Raw genomic sequence first — 19,499 nt, 5'->3', positions numbered from 1 at the left:
ATTCAATTAATCTTGATGATGTTGAGTAGGTGTCAAGGTTATCAAGTCAGTTTTTTGTTATTATCTTGATTATAAGTTGCTAGTCTATCCATTAGGATTCTCATAACTAGATATCATACCCTTTATACCTTTCTAGTGGTCCATGACTTCATCCATTTTAACTTCGTAAACCTCATCACAAATACTGCCATTAGTGCATGATTATTAATCTCGTCATGTCATCAACACATAAATGACAAACACCTCAACATTTGCATCAATGCATGGTTCTCAGCTCAACACTTTGGTTACTTAACCTAGAGTTTCACCATTTCTCAATTTTTTTTCTATAAATTGTGGAAGAGCTTCCTCAATAAATTAGTACTTCCCACACATACTTACTCAGAAGAATATGTGCAGTAAATAGAAGATAGATATCAAGATCCACATACATAATCAATGGTATCTCGATATCCAATCATAAATTTTCATCTCACATACATATTATCATGCAATATAGCATTAGAAGTTTAGAACAAATTGAATTTAAAGGCCAACTATGGAGTATGAAAATAATCATGGTTGTTTTCCTTGAGTTGGTTGAAAATAGCAACTATGGAGTATGAGACATTTTTATCAATTTGTAAGTTATCAAAGGGTATAATGATACTTTCACCTAATTTTATTCAAAATAGTTTATAGTTTAGTAAAGTATCTTCACCAAATTGTTCTACTTTAAAAAAAAGAATATTACTATAATTATATAATTTTGATTTGACACACTTATTTCCAAATGGGGCAGGTTTTTCTCTATAGGTTCTTGATAAAAGTACATACAACAAGTATTTCAAAATTTTCTTTCATAACTACACAAAGTTGAAATTAATGAAAGCATGTAAATGAAAAAAAGCATTTCATATTTTAGTTTCGTAATATTTATGCAACAATTTAATTTATTCCTTTATTATCGTCTATCAATCAATCCCCTCAGCGAAAAAAAAAAACACACGCAGTATTTGTTGTTTTAAGTGTTGAAACATAGACTTAATTTGAACATATAGATTTTTAATATATTTTCACTCTGCAAACTAGACTTTGAGCTTACTACACTTTGAACCACTTAAAAATCCATCATTTTGTGACTTTCATATACTCCAAACTACTGCGTTTGGACCAGTGGTATGAAGATGAAGGACACCAACATGAAACAGGTTGCACAGGGAATATACGTGGAAACAAGCCTATTTTGCTAGCCAGCAAAATAGGCTTGTTTCCTTCATATTTTGCTAGCCAGCAAAATAGCCAGCAAAAACTTCTTCATAATGCTGGTGGGAAGGACACCAGCATTATGAAGAAGTTTTTCCTTCATATAAGAATTTGAAATTTCACCTGAGATTTTAATGCTTCCATACCCTTTAGTGAATGATGATTGATGAGAAAGTGAGCAAAAAAAAAAAAAGGACATGGCAATGTAGTAGACACAAACTCCAAAAGCAATCAAGCATCAGTTTTCCCACAAGAACAAGAAACATGCCAACATTATGGATGAAAATTCAGAAGAAAAGAGTATGGATATAGTATCAGATCTGTAGTTTGCAGAACTAGTTTATGTCTTAGTTGTTTGCTGTTAGTCTCAATTGATAATTTGCAGTTAGCCACTGGAAAAACACATTGGTGCACAGAGGAATTAGCACTCTTCACAAGTCATATATTTTTTTATGATATTTTGAACTGAGTTACAGACTAGTAGATGGAACAAAATAACTTCCCTCCATTTCTTGGAGATAGTACACAACATTTTATTTACATTATTGAAAGCAAGTGATATAACATCGGTTCTAGTTACAACCAAATGCCACGCATGAGAATAGGAAAACACTTGGCAAAGCTAAAAGAGAATAAAAACAGAAGTGATCCCAAACTAAAAGGAGTCAAACACACTAGTTATTCTTCTACACCAACTTGTAGTAACAGTTATTTTGAGAAAGGAGAACCTCATAGCCTTTCCCACAGGGGCACCTAAAACCAAGGCTTACGCACCGTTCAATCCAATCAACACTAACAGATTCTTCAGAATCTCCACCTACCAAATCATCCTGCAAAAACACATGGACTGAACATAAAACATAAACTCATTTTCTCTTCCATCTCTTTTTCATATAATTTTTCTTTCTATCATATCTATGACTTTTTCTTTTTTCTTCCAATCTTTCTCTTCCCCCCATTCCCAATTCATTACAATTTTTCGTATGTAATTGGATAATAATGTAACATTATTTATTATAAATCTTCTTAGCACAGTTGAAGAACCAAAAATACATTAAAGATAACACAAATCAATCATAGTCCAAGATCAAGAAGACTAAGCCTTATACACGCACACGCATACCTGAGCTAGGGCCTTGTCATCTTGAGCAACAACTGCACACTCTTCTTCTCTTCCACCTCTATCTTCTTCCTCATCTTTCATAACTTCATCCCACCACTGTCTCATCTCTTTCAAACGCTCCTTCATCCTTCTCAGCCTCTGCAATTACACACCCAAAAAAAAAACAAACAAAACCCATTATTCCAAACCCCAAAAGATCAAAACTTTAATTTCACCTTTCAATTTCTCAACTCTCCATACCACGGAATCAGGCGTGGCAGTTTCTTCGGAGCTCAAACAGGACAAAGCCTTATCTGGCGAAGGAACAGAGAGATCCGACACGCTCCGTCGGAATCTCGGCGGCAGGGGAGGCAGCCCAGAGCCTCTCTCCGGCGGCATGGATTGCTCCGGCTCCGGTGCCGGCGCCGGAGAGGTGTAGGGGTCGGAGACGCAGCGGCGGAGGACGGGGAAAGAACCACCCTTGTTGACGAGGGAGTTGATGTTGAGGGGAATGGGAACGGCGGAGAAGCCGTAGTGAGTGGGATCCTCTTGGTCGCAGAAGAGCTTCTTGGCGCAGGGCTCGCCGGAGGAGGAGGAAGACGGGGGCGATCGGCGCTTCATGGGGTTGGTGGCGGCGGAGCAGGGTGGCTGACGGTTGTTGATGTGCATCATGGAGAACAGGTCTGTGGGCTCCACCACTTGTTGGTTTTGTTGAAGAATGTGATGATGATCGCACATTGGTGAGTGTGATGGTGGTGGTGAGTTTGCGGTGATTGGGTGTTTGCGGTGATGTGGAGAGTTTGCTTCACCCATTTCTTGAACTGTTTCTTGGCTTCTTTTTTGGAGTGGCGGAGAAGAAAGGAGAAAGGGTTGGGTGTTATATACACTGAGTGAGGATTTTGAACGTAACGGCTATTGGCGGGTTTCGCAATGAGGTAGTTTTGTTTCAGCTTACTGTTGCTTTTAAAAGAGTAATCACGCATTTACATTTTAATATCATAAACACTTTGTTAATACTACTTATTATTATTTTTATTCCATTTTCTATTTTTTCTCTCTTTTGGTGTTAGCTAGTATGTGGTATTCGTGTATTATTTTTCCATTTTAAAAATGGGTAGAATTATTTTACATTAGAATGTATTTTTTGTTTAAAAAAAATATGAAAAATAAGTTTTCACCATAAAAAATAATTATAAAATACTAATATTCAGTCAGTTTGTTTAAATTTAAAATAAACATTTATTTTTTTAATAAGCATATATGATTTGCTTCTTTAAAGTAAACATAAAATTACTTTTCTAAGTAGAAATAATTTAGAGTAACAAATTAAAAAAATTACTTATTTTTATTAAGATAAGTGATTATTTCAAAAATAAATTTTAACAAATTAGGTCGTTGGTCTAGGTGAAACTAAAATTAGATTCAGTCTCTTGAGTAAAATCTCAAAGTTTAAGTCGGGTAAATATAAAAAAAATAAAATTGATAATCTTACTAAAATGATTAGCTAAGTTTTTCAATAAAAATTAATTATTAATAAAATTGATGGATAATTCAGACTTATAATATTATTAAAAAAAATATAATTCTAAAATGTATAATGTAACATATTTTTTTATGTATTTTTCTTACATTTATTTGTAGTTTTTTTGTTGTATTTATTCTTATATTTATTGTCTTTTTTATTCTTTTTATTTTATTTCAATTATCATAATTTAATTGAAATTAAACCCAAAAAAAAACAAGAAAGAGTTTTAGATTTCAGAATGATTTGAGGGATTAAAAACTAAATTAAAATAAAAGTAAGTATTGAATATTGGAGGGAAATTAATTATGAGAAATATTTGTGGAGATGAATTAATATAGAGTAATATTTGTTCCCGTTTAAGATATCAAAATGTATCTAATTGAATTAACTTATACTTTTATATTATAACGTTCCATTAAATTCATAAATTTGTAATATGATAAAGTATCAAATCGAATTGACACTTACAATCAATAATTTAATTTGGTCAAAATTAAGATAAATAGCTCGAATCCAATATAGATTTTTGTTCATCCAAACCCAGATATAAAATAAAAATTGTACTTGGGAGATGCAGGTTTGCATTTGGAAGGAAAAGTTGAACAAGTAAGGATATCAGTATTGTGCTGAAATGTAATGGCAAATTCATTAATTTTGTGATGTAATATATATTTTGTAGTAATGTCGATTTTTCAGTATGTTTTTTCTCACCTTTCCAACCAAACATGAGAGTGAGAATGATTTGCAAATTATTTTTAAGTGCATGATTGAATTTTACAAATTTTCAGATTTTTTTAAAGAACTTTCTCCCAATTAATAAAATTTTAATCAAAAGATATTATGAATGCTCTTAAATTATTTTTGTTGTTATAAAATTATTTAAAATTAAAAGCTTTCATGGGAGATATTTTAGAAAAAAGTATTTTTTTTCCATAAAATTATTCAAACCCAAAAATATAATAATGAATTTATTTTAAATTAAATTTATTGTATTTTTATGTAATAAAATTGTATTGAGAAACTATTAATAATGTTATGGCATATGCATCACTATTTTGAACAAATAAAGTGTTGGATCTCATGTCCCTTGAGACTATTCAACTCTTTGGCCAGTTGATATTCATTAGCTGGTTCTGTCCTCTGGGTGTCTCTTTCGTTGTTTGTGGTTTGTCTTTGACTGATTAAAAAAAAAATGTTTGCATAGCTGGATGGTAGGAAGGGACGGAACTAACACCCTAACTCAGTGAAAATAAATTATAAAAAATAAAACCAATAAATTTAATTATATAAATATAAATGAAATAAAATATAAAAATTTAAGATTTTATTTATAATTTTTAATTTTTAAAAATTTTTATTGATGAATTTTAAGAAATGAAAGATATAAATACACATCCTGATCATAATTTAGGTCCGTCATGTCAGGATATTGTACCTCAGTCACAAATCACAAGGATATAGCTCAACGTGAAACACATTGGTAGCTATACCTACATCTACATCTATAATAATTGCCTCAAATTCTCAATCTTCTTTTCCATATTCTTTTTTCTGCTCATACTCCGTGCCTTTTTCCTTTGTTTAGTGAAAAAACTTTTTTTTTTAATTATTTAATGTTATTTTTAAATTTTAACCTTTACTGATAATAAAAGAAATATTCCATTTGGTCTCCACATTTCATTCAACAATTTTATCATTAATTACTTTTTAAACTTTCAATTTTTTCTGCTAATCTTCTATAATTTCCCACTACTTTTATATTTAACTTCTGTTTATTTGTTATTTGTTTATAAAACTTAGAGAGTTCCCCTAGTCATTATAATTCTATTTACTGTTAAATTATAATATAACTTACAAATAATTGTTATATCCATAAAACTGTTAGATAAGATTATTAATCATAAAGGATTGTTAGTGGCACAACTTTTAAAGTATTTCTAACGCAATTTAATAAATATGTTTCATGTTTCTAATAAATTAAAAAATATTCAAAACCGAAAATATCATTGCTTTGAAAGGATAATTTTAACTTTTTTAAAAATATAAAAAATTAAACTGATTTTTTCAGAAGAAAAATGTCTAATTAAATATAATCGAAAACATAAATGATTAAAATATATTTTAATACTTTCAATAAAAACTTTTTATCTTTTAACATGAATAACAAGAGTAATGTAATTTTTTTACTGTAATAAAACTATTTTTTAAAATGAAAAATGTTAGATTCTCACCTTTCTCCTTGAGAACAATTTTGAAATTAGTTTTTGGAATTCTATTTTCTAAAAAATAAACCAAACATAAAAAATAAATATTCTCAACTTCATACTGAACAATTAAAAAAAATTCTTGTATCAAATGTTTCTTGGAGTGATAATAATTTTTTCTAAAATTTTAGAATTTATAGAAACTAAAATTAAATACAAAATTATATTTATAAGAATTAAAATCATACTTACGTAAAAACAAAAATAGAAGTATATAATAAAATAACAGGTATTGTTGTAATTGGACTCAAATAGGGCTAGATTCAAATTGGTCCAGTCGTTTTGTTGATGTCTGTAACCAATGATAATTTTTTTTTTTGGTGAAAATCCCATGATAAATTTTGTACAACATATAGTACCAAAAAAGCCTAATTAATTATTAAATAAAAAAACCACATTGGTCAATTATTTATTTTGGTATGGTAATAATTTTTTCTCGAAATTGAATGAACTTCCTTTTTAACAAATTTTCTTCAGTGAGTGCACCAAAACCCAATCCAAAATCTCTATGAATCTATAGTCATTTTGCTTCTTCCAATTTTTCATTTTCGCGCTAATTCTTCGTTCTTCGCCATGAGAATTGGTTCTCCTTCTTCATCTTCCTCCCGTTGTTCGCGTTTCTGGTCGTCGGCGCTCCGATCGAAGCGCCTCGTGTCGCCGGCGGAAAAGGCCGCCCGCGACAGCTCCGACCTCGGCCTCTCCCGCCGCCTCGGCGTTCTCGACCTCGTACTCCTCGGAATTGGCGCCTCCATCGGCGCCGGCATCTTCGTCGTCACCGGCACCGTCGCCCGCGACGCCGGACCTGGTAAATCTCTGTTTTATTTATTTATTTATTTAATTAAAGTTTCTTGGAGGGGATAAATCAGTATTAAATGAGAGCCTTAACGAAGTTAGCAGCTTAAGTAACTTAATAGTCTTAAGTTACTTTAGTCTAATAAATTACTATTTTTTTGTTTTTACTAAACTTAAATGTAGTTTCTTGGTGCTCTTCATGTTGTTCTCTAATTGAAATTAGAGTTTCACCACAATAATTTGTGTGATAAATGTTTGTATCAAAGGTCAACATAGATTACTGAAACTCCAATACGTAATTACTCCTACTGATTATAGAACAACACCAAAAGAACTTATGGCATTGTATTTAAGTTTAGTTCTTTTATTTTCTGGGTTTGTTGGAGGTGCTAGTACTTGGGTAAGGGAGGTGGAGACTGGAGAGGGTTGAACTTCATGTAGGAAGCACCAAATTTTTGGATAGGTCACACCACATAAAATTAATATCAAATAAAGAAAAGACACAAATCTCGCACTAAAATGGAATGGAGATATCACTGTTTCAAAAATTTAATTAGTTTAACTTTAAAGAATTTTTACATCATCATCCAATCATAGATTGACCCATATTATAAGATTGTTGACTTCATAATAATTATTTTAAAAGTCATATCTATAGTATAGAAGTCTTTACAAATGCATGAAAATTAAACTCAAATACTATCTGCTGTAATGCCTGATATGTAATGGTTATTTTGCAGTTACCGTTTTTCCAAACTTAGTGGCTTATTCATGGTTTGTTTCTATGATGCAGGAGTAACAATAAGTTTTATACTTGCGGGAGCATCATGTGTTATAAATGCACTCTGTTATGCTGAACTAGCTACCCGATTTCCTGCTGTTGTTGGAGGAGCATATCTGTATGCGTACACAGCTTTTAATGAACTTACAGCTTTTCTTGTTTTTGGACAATTGATGCTTGACTATCACATTGGGGCAGCTAGTATAGCGAGAAGCCTAGCCAGTTATCTAATAAATATTCTAGAACTCTTCCCTGTTTTCAAAGATAACATTCCAAAATGGATTGGGCACGGTGAAGACATTGGAGATGTGCTATCCATCAATGTCTTGGCTCCAATTTTGCTAGTTCTTCTAACTTTTATTCTCTGTCGGGGTGTTCAAGAATCGTCTGTTGTGAATTCTCTTATGACAGTGACCAAGGTTCCTTTCCATCCTACAAGTTACCTCAATATAGTACTTAACATTGCGTTAATGGTAGGGTTTACACTTTATCTGAGAGACTGAGATAGAACACAAGTTATTTTACTGTTTGTTGCAGGTAATCATAGTTATCATCGTCATTTTTGCTGGAGCGTTTGAGGTTGACGTTTCCAACTGGTCTCCCTTTGCTCCAAATGGTTTAAAAGCCATATTTACAGGAGCTACCGTAGTCTTCTTTGCATATGTTGGATTTGATGCAGTTGCAAATTCTGCCGAAGAATCCAAGAGGCCTCAGGTATGTCACGTTAAGATTGCTCCTATCGTTTATGAATTTGCCAGATGCCATATATCTTATTGGATGTATCTGTTGACTATGATGATTATATTGGAAGTAAAATAGAGACTATTTGGATTTATGTATCTGTTGTTTGATGCCGTAGTCTGTTGTGGGTGCTTTGCCATTAATTATGTTGGTAGTAAATAGTGACTACTTAGATTTAGTTGTAGTTAGTATGTTGGCTTGTTCGGATAAACATCTTCATAAGCATTTATAGAAGAAGAAAGTAAGAAAGTAAATAAATTAAACTTTTTACATTAGTTAAAATTAACTTATGCACTTTCAGATTTTGGAGAAGTTAGATGAAAAAATTTCTATAAAAATTGAAATGGCTAAGTTGATTTAAAATTTTTAACTTATGGAAAATTTCATTTTACTTTCCTATTTTCTTCTCTTATAAGTGTTTATGGAGAAATTTATCCATACATGACCACAATTATTAATTAACTTAGGGTTATTTTTAACTTGTACATCTGTTTAGCTGAGTAATAGAAACTATCTGACAATAATATATTCATCTACATGGGATACACGCGTTCAATTCTAAGTTTTTCTCCTTTCTATTCTCATGAATTAGTTCACCATATTTTTCTTCTTCTTTTTTGTTTCTGAAATTCAGCGGGATTTGCCAATAGGCATAATAGGAAGCCTCTTAATATGTATTGCATTGTACATTGGAGTATGCCTGGTGATTACTGGAATGGTTCCATACAATCTTCTAGGAGAAGATGCTCCTTTGGCTGAAGCTTTTACGTCTAAGGGATTAAAATTTGTTTCTATCCTGATTAGTGTTGGTGCTGTTGCTGGACTTACAACAACACTCCTTGTTGGTCTCTACGTTCAGGTAAATCCCTTCTTAATTATGACATGATTGATGTGCCTTGTGACATGTGCTAATGTACATGATGGGTTGTTTCTGATGAGCAGTCTCGGCTATACCTTGGGCTTGGCAGGGATGGCTTACTACCCTTAATATTTGCTAAAGTCCACCCCAAACGCCACACCCCTATTCATTCTCAGATCTGGGTTGGCTTGGTTGCCAGTGTTTTGGCTGGGCTATTTAATGTGCATGTGCTCTCTCACATTCTTTCCGTTGGTACACTGGTAAGAGTTGACTTTTAATCTCTTGGTAGTGGACTTGCCAACAAAATGAACATATCTATCTTATTTTGTATTAACATAGTAAGTGTTTGTTCTTGATTGGCATGAAATATGTGTGCGACTCAGGAAAGGTGGGAGATTTCTTGCTCAGTGGGTGTCTGATACATAATCTAATCTTACTATGTATTTTACTGTGTGTTCAGATAATGTGCATCATATTTTCCATTTAGGGAATAATACCACATGATGTGCCTTTACAAAAGTATACCTTATGATTGATTAGTGTATGAATATTCTTAGTTAATTCCCCTCATATGATAAATTCACTTATTTCAGACTGGCTATTCAGTTGTCTCAGCGTGTGTCGTCGTTCTTCGCTGGAAGGACAAGACAAATAGTCAAGTGTCATCTTCTGCTGAGCGGGAAGGCGTAATTTGCCTCATTGCTGTCGCCCTTTGTGGATTTGCTAGTGGGCTCTTGTATCGTTATGATGCTTCATTTATTTTTCTGATTCTGGCTTTAGTTATTGCAGCTGGTGCTTCTGCTGCTCTTGTTTTCCGCCAGGTGAGGATTATTTTATATTTTATCAAAGCTCTGTTTGGATAAATTTTTCAATAAATACTTATAGGAGAAGAAAATAAGTAAAATTAATTAAGTTTTTTCTATATAAATTTAAAATCAATTTTGGAAAAACTAAATGAGAAAGCTTCTATAAATTACGTAAGAGTTAGCTATTCTTTATTTATGATAGAAACTTAATTCATTTTACTTTTTTTATTTTCTTCTCATATAACTATTTATTAAGAAGTTTATCTAAACAGAGCCTAGTTGCATGTTGCTTTGGCTATTTTAAAATGCTTTGGTTACAAAGTATGTTAATAATAATAATATATACTATGGGTTGAAGGTTGTTGTATCATGAACATGTAAAAAATTCCAATTTGGTTATTGGGAAAGGTATAGATACTAATCAAAGTCACCGAGAGAGTTTTAATTGAATCTCGTCATTAGTGGAGAGAGTAATCTGAATTTGTTTGTTCTTTTCCTGGATCATACTACAAAATGAAGAACATATTGATGGTTGTATGTGTCAAGTACACGAAATGGAGAGGCAATCTCAAGATCAACAACTCTGCTCCCCGGACTTCACCGCAGATCGCATTAAAATTTGTGAAATTGAATGGCTTGCTGCATTTTGATGTTAATTTCTTTCTCTAATTCCATTCTGCTGTGTCATTTGCTTTACAGGGTTATGCAGATGCACCAGGGTTTTCTTGCCCAGGGGTTCCCCTTCTGCCAAATATTTGCATCTTTTTTAACATGTTCTTATTTGCCCAGGTATGCCCATGATCTCTCACTTTTTAAAATTTGGCCAAAAATATACTTCTTTGAAAAGTTTACAGTTGATTATTTATACATCAAAACTGGCAAGTAACGATGAACTTCTGTTGACAGTTACATCATGAAGCATGGGTGAGATTTGTGATTCTTTGTGTTGTCATGGTTGGTGTTTATGCAGTATATGGCCAATATCATGCTAACCCCAGTGCAGAAGAGAATGTCTATCACAGGGCACCCGAGGAAGAAGCTCTATGAGTCATTTGTTCAATAATATACAATGTGTTCATTGTGGGATGGTTAAAATGTATCCAGCAAATTAGCTGTTATTCCTTCTGTTAGGAATGTCCATCTTGTATGAATAACTATCTGGCTATACTCGCTACTAGATTGTATATGATATGGTCAGGTTAGCATGTGTATGATGTATCTCTTGTTTCCTACTTCATAGAAAAAGAAAAATCATCATGTAGTTTGTGCGAGTTTTAAGTTGATCCATCTTTTGCATATGTTGAGGCCTACAATTTGTCAAAGAGAGGCTGCCCCATTAAAGAAATTGATATGTAATAATTTATTTTATTATATTTGTTTGTGTGTGTACCAAGGCTATTTCTAGCTGACAGTTGAAGATCAGTTTCTTTTAAAGGATGAAATCATCAAACAAGACTTTGCCCTTTTTAATATTTTTTTTTTCTATACAATTAAAAATCAATTTTAATTATCACATTTGAGGAATTTAGTTATTATTTTTATTTTCAATCCTATAAAATCAACTTCTAAGGTGATGATTATTTCTTATCTTATTTATATATTTTATCTTGACATTATCTCGAGCGTGAAGTTTATAAGACTAGACATTTGTAGGTGGTTCAATAAAAAAACTTCGTACCCCATCGCTCAGAGGCTCTTCGCTATGCGAATGTATGGGGGAGGGATGTTGTACGCAGTATTACCCTTACATATGCAAAGAGGCTGTTTCCGGATTCAAACCCATGACCAACAAGTCACCAAGGCATAACTTTACCGCTGCACCAGGGCTCGCCCTCTGTAGGTGGTTCAATAGATTCAATAAATATCGTTAGAATGGATTTTGATATCATTTAAAATGTAAATTCAAGCTTAATTCAATTCTAAAAATTAGGTTAAAGAATGAGGGTTGATCATATATATTTTATGTTGGTTTTATTTTTAACCAATGTGAAACTTGATTTTTTTTTCTCAATACACTCTCACATCTAATAATAATAATAATAATAACAATACACTTTAGTTTAAATACTAACATCTTTATATTTTAGTTTGGTGTGAAACTATCACAATATAGAGATATAAGAACTAAATATAAAAAAATGTTTATATAAGGACAAGCAATAAAACTTAAAGTTTCTAGGTATGGGAACAAAAATGCAAATTGTAGGGATCAAATAATTAATTAAGAATTAATTAAACTTAAGAGAAATCATCATGTATCTGAATGCCAAGTTGATACTTTTGAATATGTTAAGGCTTATTTTGTACTTTTTCAAAAAGAAGTTCCATCAGAAAAAGAATTTGTCATAATTTAGTTAAATGTTATATTTGTGTGTGTACTAAAGCTATTTTCAGCAGATAGTTGAAGGTGCCTTTCTTTTAAGGTGTAAAACCATCAAGTTAAGTTAACTTTTTTAAATATAATTTTTATACACAATTAGAAATTAAATCTTAATTAACATACTTAAAAGAATTTAGTTCCTTCTAGAATAAAGAATTTTGTTAACGTAGACATTCTATATCAATAAAACATTTTAATTTTTGAAAGAGATTTTTTTTCTTTATATTTTTAGGTTTATAAAAATGAATAATTTCTTTAGTTATTTCAAAAGAATTTAGGTTTATAAATTGTCAACTAGTAATTTTAATTTTCAGCACTAACATTTTATCAAAAAATGTATTCACATTAAGATTGTTTTATATTTAAAATAATTTATTATTAAAAGTTTAACAATTTAAAGCTTGAAAAGAAAAACTACCCGTGCTTAAAAATTAAACAAGTTCCAACATCAATAAATATATTTTTTATTTGATAATTAATATATCAACAAAATGATACCTCAAATGTAAAGACATTTTAGTTCTAAGATGTCAGAACTTGATTTATGTTATAAAGGATCCGTTTTAAGTTGTTTACAAAACTTTAGAAAACTAATTTACACTTTTTAAAACTTTAAGGACTAATTCGCACATGACCTACACATTAGGTGACTAACATGCATTTTTCCCTTTTATAAATAAACTAGTGGCGAATCTTGGCTTTTCCACCTAAGCAACACACAATATGCTAATCTTCTATGCACCTCTTTGGTATAAAAGGAAAAGAAGGTCTTCCATCTACCACCTTTGCCTCACCTTGCTCTTTATTCCATGATGACAGATAAACCTTATTCAAGTCACATGCTTATTTGTTTAATACATCAAATTAAAACAAACTAACACAAAACAAAACTGCTTGCAAATACTAATGGAGTCAAGAGGTGAACTCTTAAATCTAACAGCATCTTCTTTCTATAGTGAAAATCCAAATTTATCTCAATGCTATGTAAAATTCTAAATTACGACATGATTTTTTATTGGTCTTCAAGCAAAGAGACAAAAATATATCCAGATATCTCTCCTAGAGTTTAAAATGTTAAGTGAATGCATAAAATTGACTAAAGCTCTAACTGAGGCCCTCATGTAAGACCAACTCTATCTTTGCACACTTGAAGTATAAAGTATGCATAAGCTCACTATACCACTCGATCATAGAAACTATGATATCATGTCAAAGATCAACTCTCCTAAAAAACATAAGCGGTTAGGCATGGCAAGGAACAAATACATGATTGAAACCAGTTAGATGAAGAGACTGCTGAAAAGTAACAACTTCAGGCACAATAGAAACTAACAAAAAAATTCATATGGTGTATTTTAACTTGAGAAAGAAACAGTGGCACCAAAAGTGATATCCATAAATATTTTGTTGTATGTGAAAATAAATAAGTGGAAGACCTGCTGCCACAAAATGACAGAATTTGAACTTCATCAGTTATGCAAAAACATAAGAAGAAAATCAAATCTCCTAAAATGAAGGAAACTCAATGAAACATAATATCACAAGATCTCTCTCTGATGAACTCTGTGTTCATTGGGTTAGAAACAATTGGAGCACAATAGTTTACAAATCACCTAATCTTGTTTTGAGTGATCTTTTGCTCTTTTGATCTTTCAATAGATCCTATTTTCTGAAGCCTGATTTGAGCTTTGAACTTGGCTATAAATTCACTAGCTTTCTTATCCACCTCAGAATCCAGATCTGAATCATTGACACATTCAGGTACCCCATTTTCATATGAGCTCACCTGAGTATTCTCAAGCTCGATATCCGAATCTTGCTTGGATAAATTTTTGGATGACTCTAGTTTATCTCTCCTATGATGATTGGAAAATTTAATCTCAGGCTTAGGACAATAAGAATCCAGAGTTTTCTTGCTGACTCCTTTCAATGGAAGGTCCGGTTCTCTACTTTTCATTCTATCTTTTCTCATTACTGACTCAACATTATTACTGTTCTTTTCACCCTTTTCATCAGTTTGCTTGCTAGATGTTTCTCCTATTCTCATTGTCCCTGAAGTCAGGCCACTGGCTCTTCTTGTTCTGACCGATTTTCCTTGTGATGGAGCTTTTGCTACTCTTGCAGGCTTTTCTGAGTCCGACTGCAAAACATGTATCCGCGACTCTATTTTGCCAGGGGGATCCTCACCTTCAATCTCATTTAAACCCCTCAATTCACCATTCAAACTGCTCTTTATGTCATCCGGTGGTAAGGAACCATTAGTATATCCACGAGCTTGAAATGCTTGCAATGAAGCTTCACCATTCCTCCTAGCCAAAGGTGATGGTGAACTTGAAGAAGATCCATGTTCTTCCTTTGGCGAGTTCATATTCTCTGACAAAGCAGAATCCAGGGAAGAACATAAACTTGACTGAGATGAGAAAGATCCCATAGACTGGAAAGACCGTGAGCTGAGTGATTCAAGTTGAGTTTCATCAACTGACATTGGCCTGAAATACGAAGGACGGGAATCACCCGCATATTTTCCTTTAGATTCAATCATTCCATTTCCAGAAGAAGACACCTGGGAACTCTTTCCCAAATCCACCTCTTGGAAATTCCTGTTTTCTGAAGCAGGCACATAGGAAGTCTTCTTTTGTTCCATATCCTCCTCTTGGAAATTCACATTTTCTGAATCATGCACATAGGAAGTCTTCTTGTGTCCCATGTCCTCCTGAAAATTCATATTTTCTGAAGTATGCATATGGGAAGTCTTCTTTTGTCCCATATCTTCCTCTTGGAAGTCCATATCTGATGAAATTGAATCCAAGGAAGAATACATTCTTGCGTTGGAAGAGAAGGATCTCACAGCCTCAAAAGCATTTGAATTTGAACCGAGTGAGTCAAATTGAGTTTCATCAACTGACATTGGCCTGAAATGTGAAGGAAAAGAAGCAGCACCATATTTTCCTTTAGTTGCCATCTTTCTATTTCTTGATGAAGACCCCTGGAAAATCTTCTTCCTCGAATCTCTCTCTCGAAAATTTGTATTTTCAGAAGCAGGCGCATAGGAAGTCTTCCATTGTCCCATATCTTCCTCTTGGAAATTCATAATTTCTGAAACAGGCACAAAGGAAGTCTTCCTTTGCCCTACATCTTCCTCTTGAAAATTCATCTTTTCTGAGGCAGAAACATAGGAAGCTTCCTTTAGCCTCATCTCTTCCTCTTGAAAGTTCATATTATCCAACAAAATCGAATCCAAGGAAGAATACATATTGGTATGGGAAGAGAAAGATGTTGTTGACTGCATGGACCCTGAACTGAGTGCTTCAAATTTAGTTTCATCAGCTGAAAGTGGCCTAAAATGCGAAGGACTGGTAACATTGCCAAATGTCTTCTCCCTTTCCGTCCATCTATTCGTTGAGCACCAGGGAATCGCAGAAGCTGATCCACCAGCAGCAGCAGCATCATTAAATTTTTTCTCCAAATTGGAAGGACCCAGATCCCCAAATTCCCTATCTCCGCTCTTACCCAATCCGCTAGAAGAACCCCTTGAAACTGAACTGGAATCACTTTCATTGGCATATCTAGAACTATCTACCTCTCTAGCAACCGATCTCAAACTGCGAATCGGTAGCCCTAGAGGTTTATAATCAACAACCTCCCCACATTCACCGGTGTTGCAGTTTGGTTGAGCCACAACCACCACTGGCTCACTATGATAGTACTCAGAATTCCAAGCTTGAACCACACCGGTTCCAATTCCATTCCCATCACATCTAACAGAATAACCAAAACTATCTTCAGAAATTGGCAAATGGGTTTTGTACTGTTCATCAAAAACACCAACAGTACCACCCCCATTGGAGCACACACCCCCTGGCCCCCCATCAAAGTACTGATTATTCCAACAATGCACCATCTTCTCATCAACCTCACAAGAATTTCCATTTTCGTTATCACACCCATTATCATAAAAAATATTGGAAGAAGCAGGAAACACTTTGGACACATAACTAGGAGCAGCAGCAGTGGAATCATTGGCACTAGAGTGAGTAGTTTCTAATTCTGTGTGTGTGGTGTCAAGTTCTGAATTTCTTCTACTAAACAAACCATAGGTGACAGCAATGCCAATGAAGAGAAGGTGGAGAAGCTCCCAGAACTTGTTGAGTATGGTTTGGCTCACAAAGTCAGGGGCTTGGGAGGGAAAAAGTGGAAGAACAGCGACAAACAGTGCCAAGAATAGAACTTTAAGGATGAAACCTGAGCAAGACTTACCTTGGTTGGTGGGTTTTGGTTGGATCCGGGAGCTGTGGTCGGAAAGTGGGAAATGGGGTTTGGTGTAAGGGCTTGAATCTGCCATTGATGAGTGAGTGAGGTGAGGTGAGGTGAGTCCCTCCCAGTCTCTCTCCCTTTGCTCTGTGGTGTGAATGTGTTTGTTGTGTTGTGTTGTGTGTGAGATGGGGAATGAAGAAAGGAAGCACTTTGAGGACAAGGAAAAATTCATCTGGGGACAACACAAGCAAGATAAATAAAAAGAAAAGATTAAGGTGATTGTAATTGTCCAACGTAGTGGGGCAGAATTCAAAAGGTTTCACTGTCAATCATGATCGTTTGCTTTTAATGACATATCTACCCTTTGTCTTTTTGGTTTGAGTTTCACCCTTTTTTGGAACTCTTTTTGAGATTTGGGTCATCACAGGGCACAGGCCCAGCCCAAATATATTATTCTTGAATGTGTAGACCTCTTTTTATGTTCGATTAAATAAAAGTCTAGAAGAGATGAATTTTAGAATTTATCAGGATTAGTAGGACAGGTCAGGACTCAAAAAATATTTGATATTTATGAATTATCTATCAATGGAGTTTTCACATCGAAAAGTAGGATTCGAATTTACATCTTTGATATATGAGTCTTATCATTACTAAATAGACTCATCTTTGTTAGTTGAATGTGTAGACCTATTGTCTTTCGAAATTTGACTCTATTTTTTTGGGCACTTCTGTTAAATTGTGTAACATTGACATGATGTTCAAGAGCTTTTGGAAAACCAGTAATTAGGTGATAAATGGACATCTATTTGGTGTGGGATGCTGATGAGGCAATATTTGAAGTGAGCATGGAGATCATTATCCTGTGAGCTGCTCATGCTGAAAGTGGGAGCTCACTGGAATCGGATGCTTTTATGCTATAGGAAATTAGGAATTATCGCACTTAACAACTTCAAGCTTGATGACTATGTTCACCAATAGTACATGCAAATGATTTTATTAATGTACTAAAATGACTAGTGAATTGGTTGTTATTCTGGGAAGGATACATAATCTTCCAACATATAAAATACACGATTTATTCCTCTAACGGGCCTAGATTGTAGCCCAGAAACTTTGCTGATCCAATTTGAGGAGACACCCAGAAGAGGAATAAGGCTAACGGTTATCCGATAAAAGCTTCCAAATGCAATTTGTGTGGACTTAAGTTTTTGGTACATGTAACCGAAGAACTTGCTAAGCAAAGACACAGTCTGGTATGATAATTGATTAGAGTTATCCTGTAGGTGGAAACAAGATAATTTCACACACTGTCAAGATCTTCTCCAGTTAAATTTTAAACTGCAGAGATCTTAACCCTACAAAATGTTTTCTAATTTATGTATTAATATATCAAAGTAAAGCATGAGAAATATATATAAAAAAATAGTTAAAGATCAGCACTATCAGGTTATTACTATATTTGATGCAGTACTAGTTCAGTTCAAAATAGGAATCCAGTTTCGTTACCTACAAGCAAGCTATTGGCATGTTCTTTTAATATTCAATTCATCTACTCTCATAAATAGGCATGCTAACAATTTATTAACTATGTGAGCAAAGAAAGAGGAAAAGCAGGAATATACATCAATTTTGATAACAACACATAGGGGGCTAACTATTCTCAAAAACGACAACACCACATTCAAAGTCATCATTCATCAATTCCACAGCAGACATAGTCTCAATTTAATATAACTAGGTCAAGGACTGTTGTTGCATCTAGCAACACTGATTTTGAGGTAATCAGTTGATGGGAATACACATGCAAGATCAGGAGAGTAACGCCTTACCAAACAGACATGACAGATAGCCACTGTGCACAAACAAAATGATAATGGACACATCCAAGAACTCTCAGAAAAGGGAAACACTGCCACAACATTATGCCTTGGAACTCACGGATCACAGAATTATGTAAATGGACTAGTTTTGTTTGTCATCATCCCAAAACTGTGCAGTAAATGCTTCAACAGTGGGGGTTGACGTGAATAAATTGTCAATCATGGGTTATCTTGGCACTGTCAAGATTGATTGCTTTTGTTTATCTTAGTTTGATGCATTAAGAGCTAGAATTCAGATATATGTTGGCAAATTGTAACTTTTTTTGTTAGAGATTGAAGTTACTAAATTGTCAACCATACTTAATTAGGACTTAAATCCGAAAGGAACTTGCTGCGCATTAACGCATTGTTAACTGTGCTTGTTAAGATATTTTTTTAAACTTACATTTTAAGTTGTTTTTAACATTAAAAATGTCAAACTACCTTAATATGTTGAAGTGCTTATATATTATTCGACATCATTTTAAGGAATACAACTTTTGCATGACCTTGATTGATTCTAGGATGGTTTTATTGTGCCGCTCAGGCCTCTAAGTATTGCAACATATTTAATAACTGTATTTGTAAGGGCTTTTATATTCAAGTCAATGAAGAAGAGAGTTTAGTGGTTTATTTGTTACTTGTTAGGATTAAGACTAATCTTGTGCTTTTCTTCATGTCCTTTTATTGAGTCTCAATTTATGAATACTGTTATCCTCGTGTATGAATAAGTGATGTGTGTGCACTTATATTTCGTATTTTTTTTAATTTCTGTTTTAAAGATATTTCTCTATTTTTGTTTTGCCTAATTTTCTTTTGGATTTATGCTGATTTGTTTATCAATTTGAGCTGTTAAGTCGTTAGACATTGGACCGACAGGGTCTAACCATG

The 19,499-nt window shown here is 33.4% G+C and overlaps 3 protein-coding genes across 3 annotated transcripts; 1 reads left to right on the top strand and 2 right to left on the bottom strand.

The window, feature by feature from the left end:
- Positions 1–1,666: 1,666 nt before the first annotated feature.
- LOC114425848 lies at positions 1,667–3,183 on the bottom strand. Its single transcript, XM_028392810.1, has 3 exons — positions 2,609–3,183; positions 2,369–2,506; positions 1,667–2,075 (listed from the first exon to the last, which is right to left on the bottom strand). Exons 1-3 carry the CDS (start codon positions 3,158–3,160, stop codon positions 1,932–1,934), a joined length of 834 nt encoding a protein of 277 aa, XP_028248611.1. The 5' UTR covers positions 3,161–3,183; the 3' UTR covers positions 1,667–1,931.
- A 3,392-nt stretch (positions 3,184–6,575) lies between these two features.
- On the top strand, positions 6,576–11,524 carry LOC114425110 (cationic amino acid transporter 9, chloroplastic-like). The gene is made up of 8 exons (XM_028391876.1): positions 6,576–6,941; positions 7,722–8,128; positions 8,247–8,423; positions 9,085–9,309; positions 9,393–9,569; positions 9,903–10,130; positions 10,815–10,904; positions 11,022–11,524. The coding sequence occupies exons 1-8, from the start codon at positions 6,710–6,712 to the stop codon at positions 11,160–11,162; spliced, it is 1,677 nt and encodes a 558-aa protein (XP_028247677.1). The 5' UTR covers positions 6,576–6,709; the 3' UTR covers positions 11,163–11,524.
- Positions 11,525–13,855: 2,331 nt separating this feature from the next.
- LOC114425851 lies at positions 13,856–17,008 on the bottom strand. The gene has a single exon (XM_028392812.1). The coding sequence runs from the start codon at positions 16,979–16,981 to the stop codon at positions 14,105–14,107; it is 2,877 nt and encodes a 958-aa protein (XP_028248613.1). The 5' UTR covers positions 16,982–17,008; the 3' UTR covers positions 13,856–14,104.
- Between the last annotated feature and the right edge of the window lie 2,491 nt (positions 17,009–19,499).

The sequence above is a fragment of the Glycine soja genome, chromosome 9 (genome assembly GCF_004193775.1).
Source record: "Glycine soja cultivar W05 chromosome 9, ASM419377v2, whole genome shotgun sequence".
Taxonomy (NCBI): Eukaryota; Viridiplantae; Streptophyta; class Magnoliopsida; order Fabales; family Fabaceae; genus Glycine; species Glycine soja.
The sequence above is the reverse complement of the archived record's forward strand: the minus strand, read 5'-3'. Positions and strand labels throughout refer to the sequence as shown.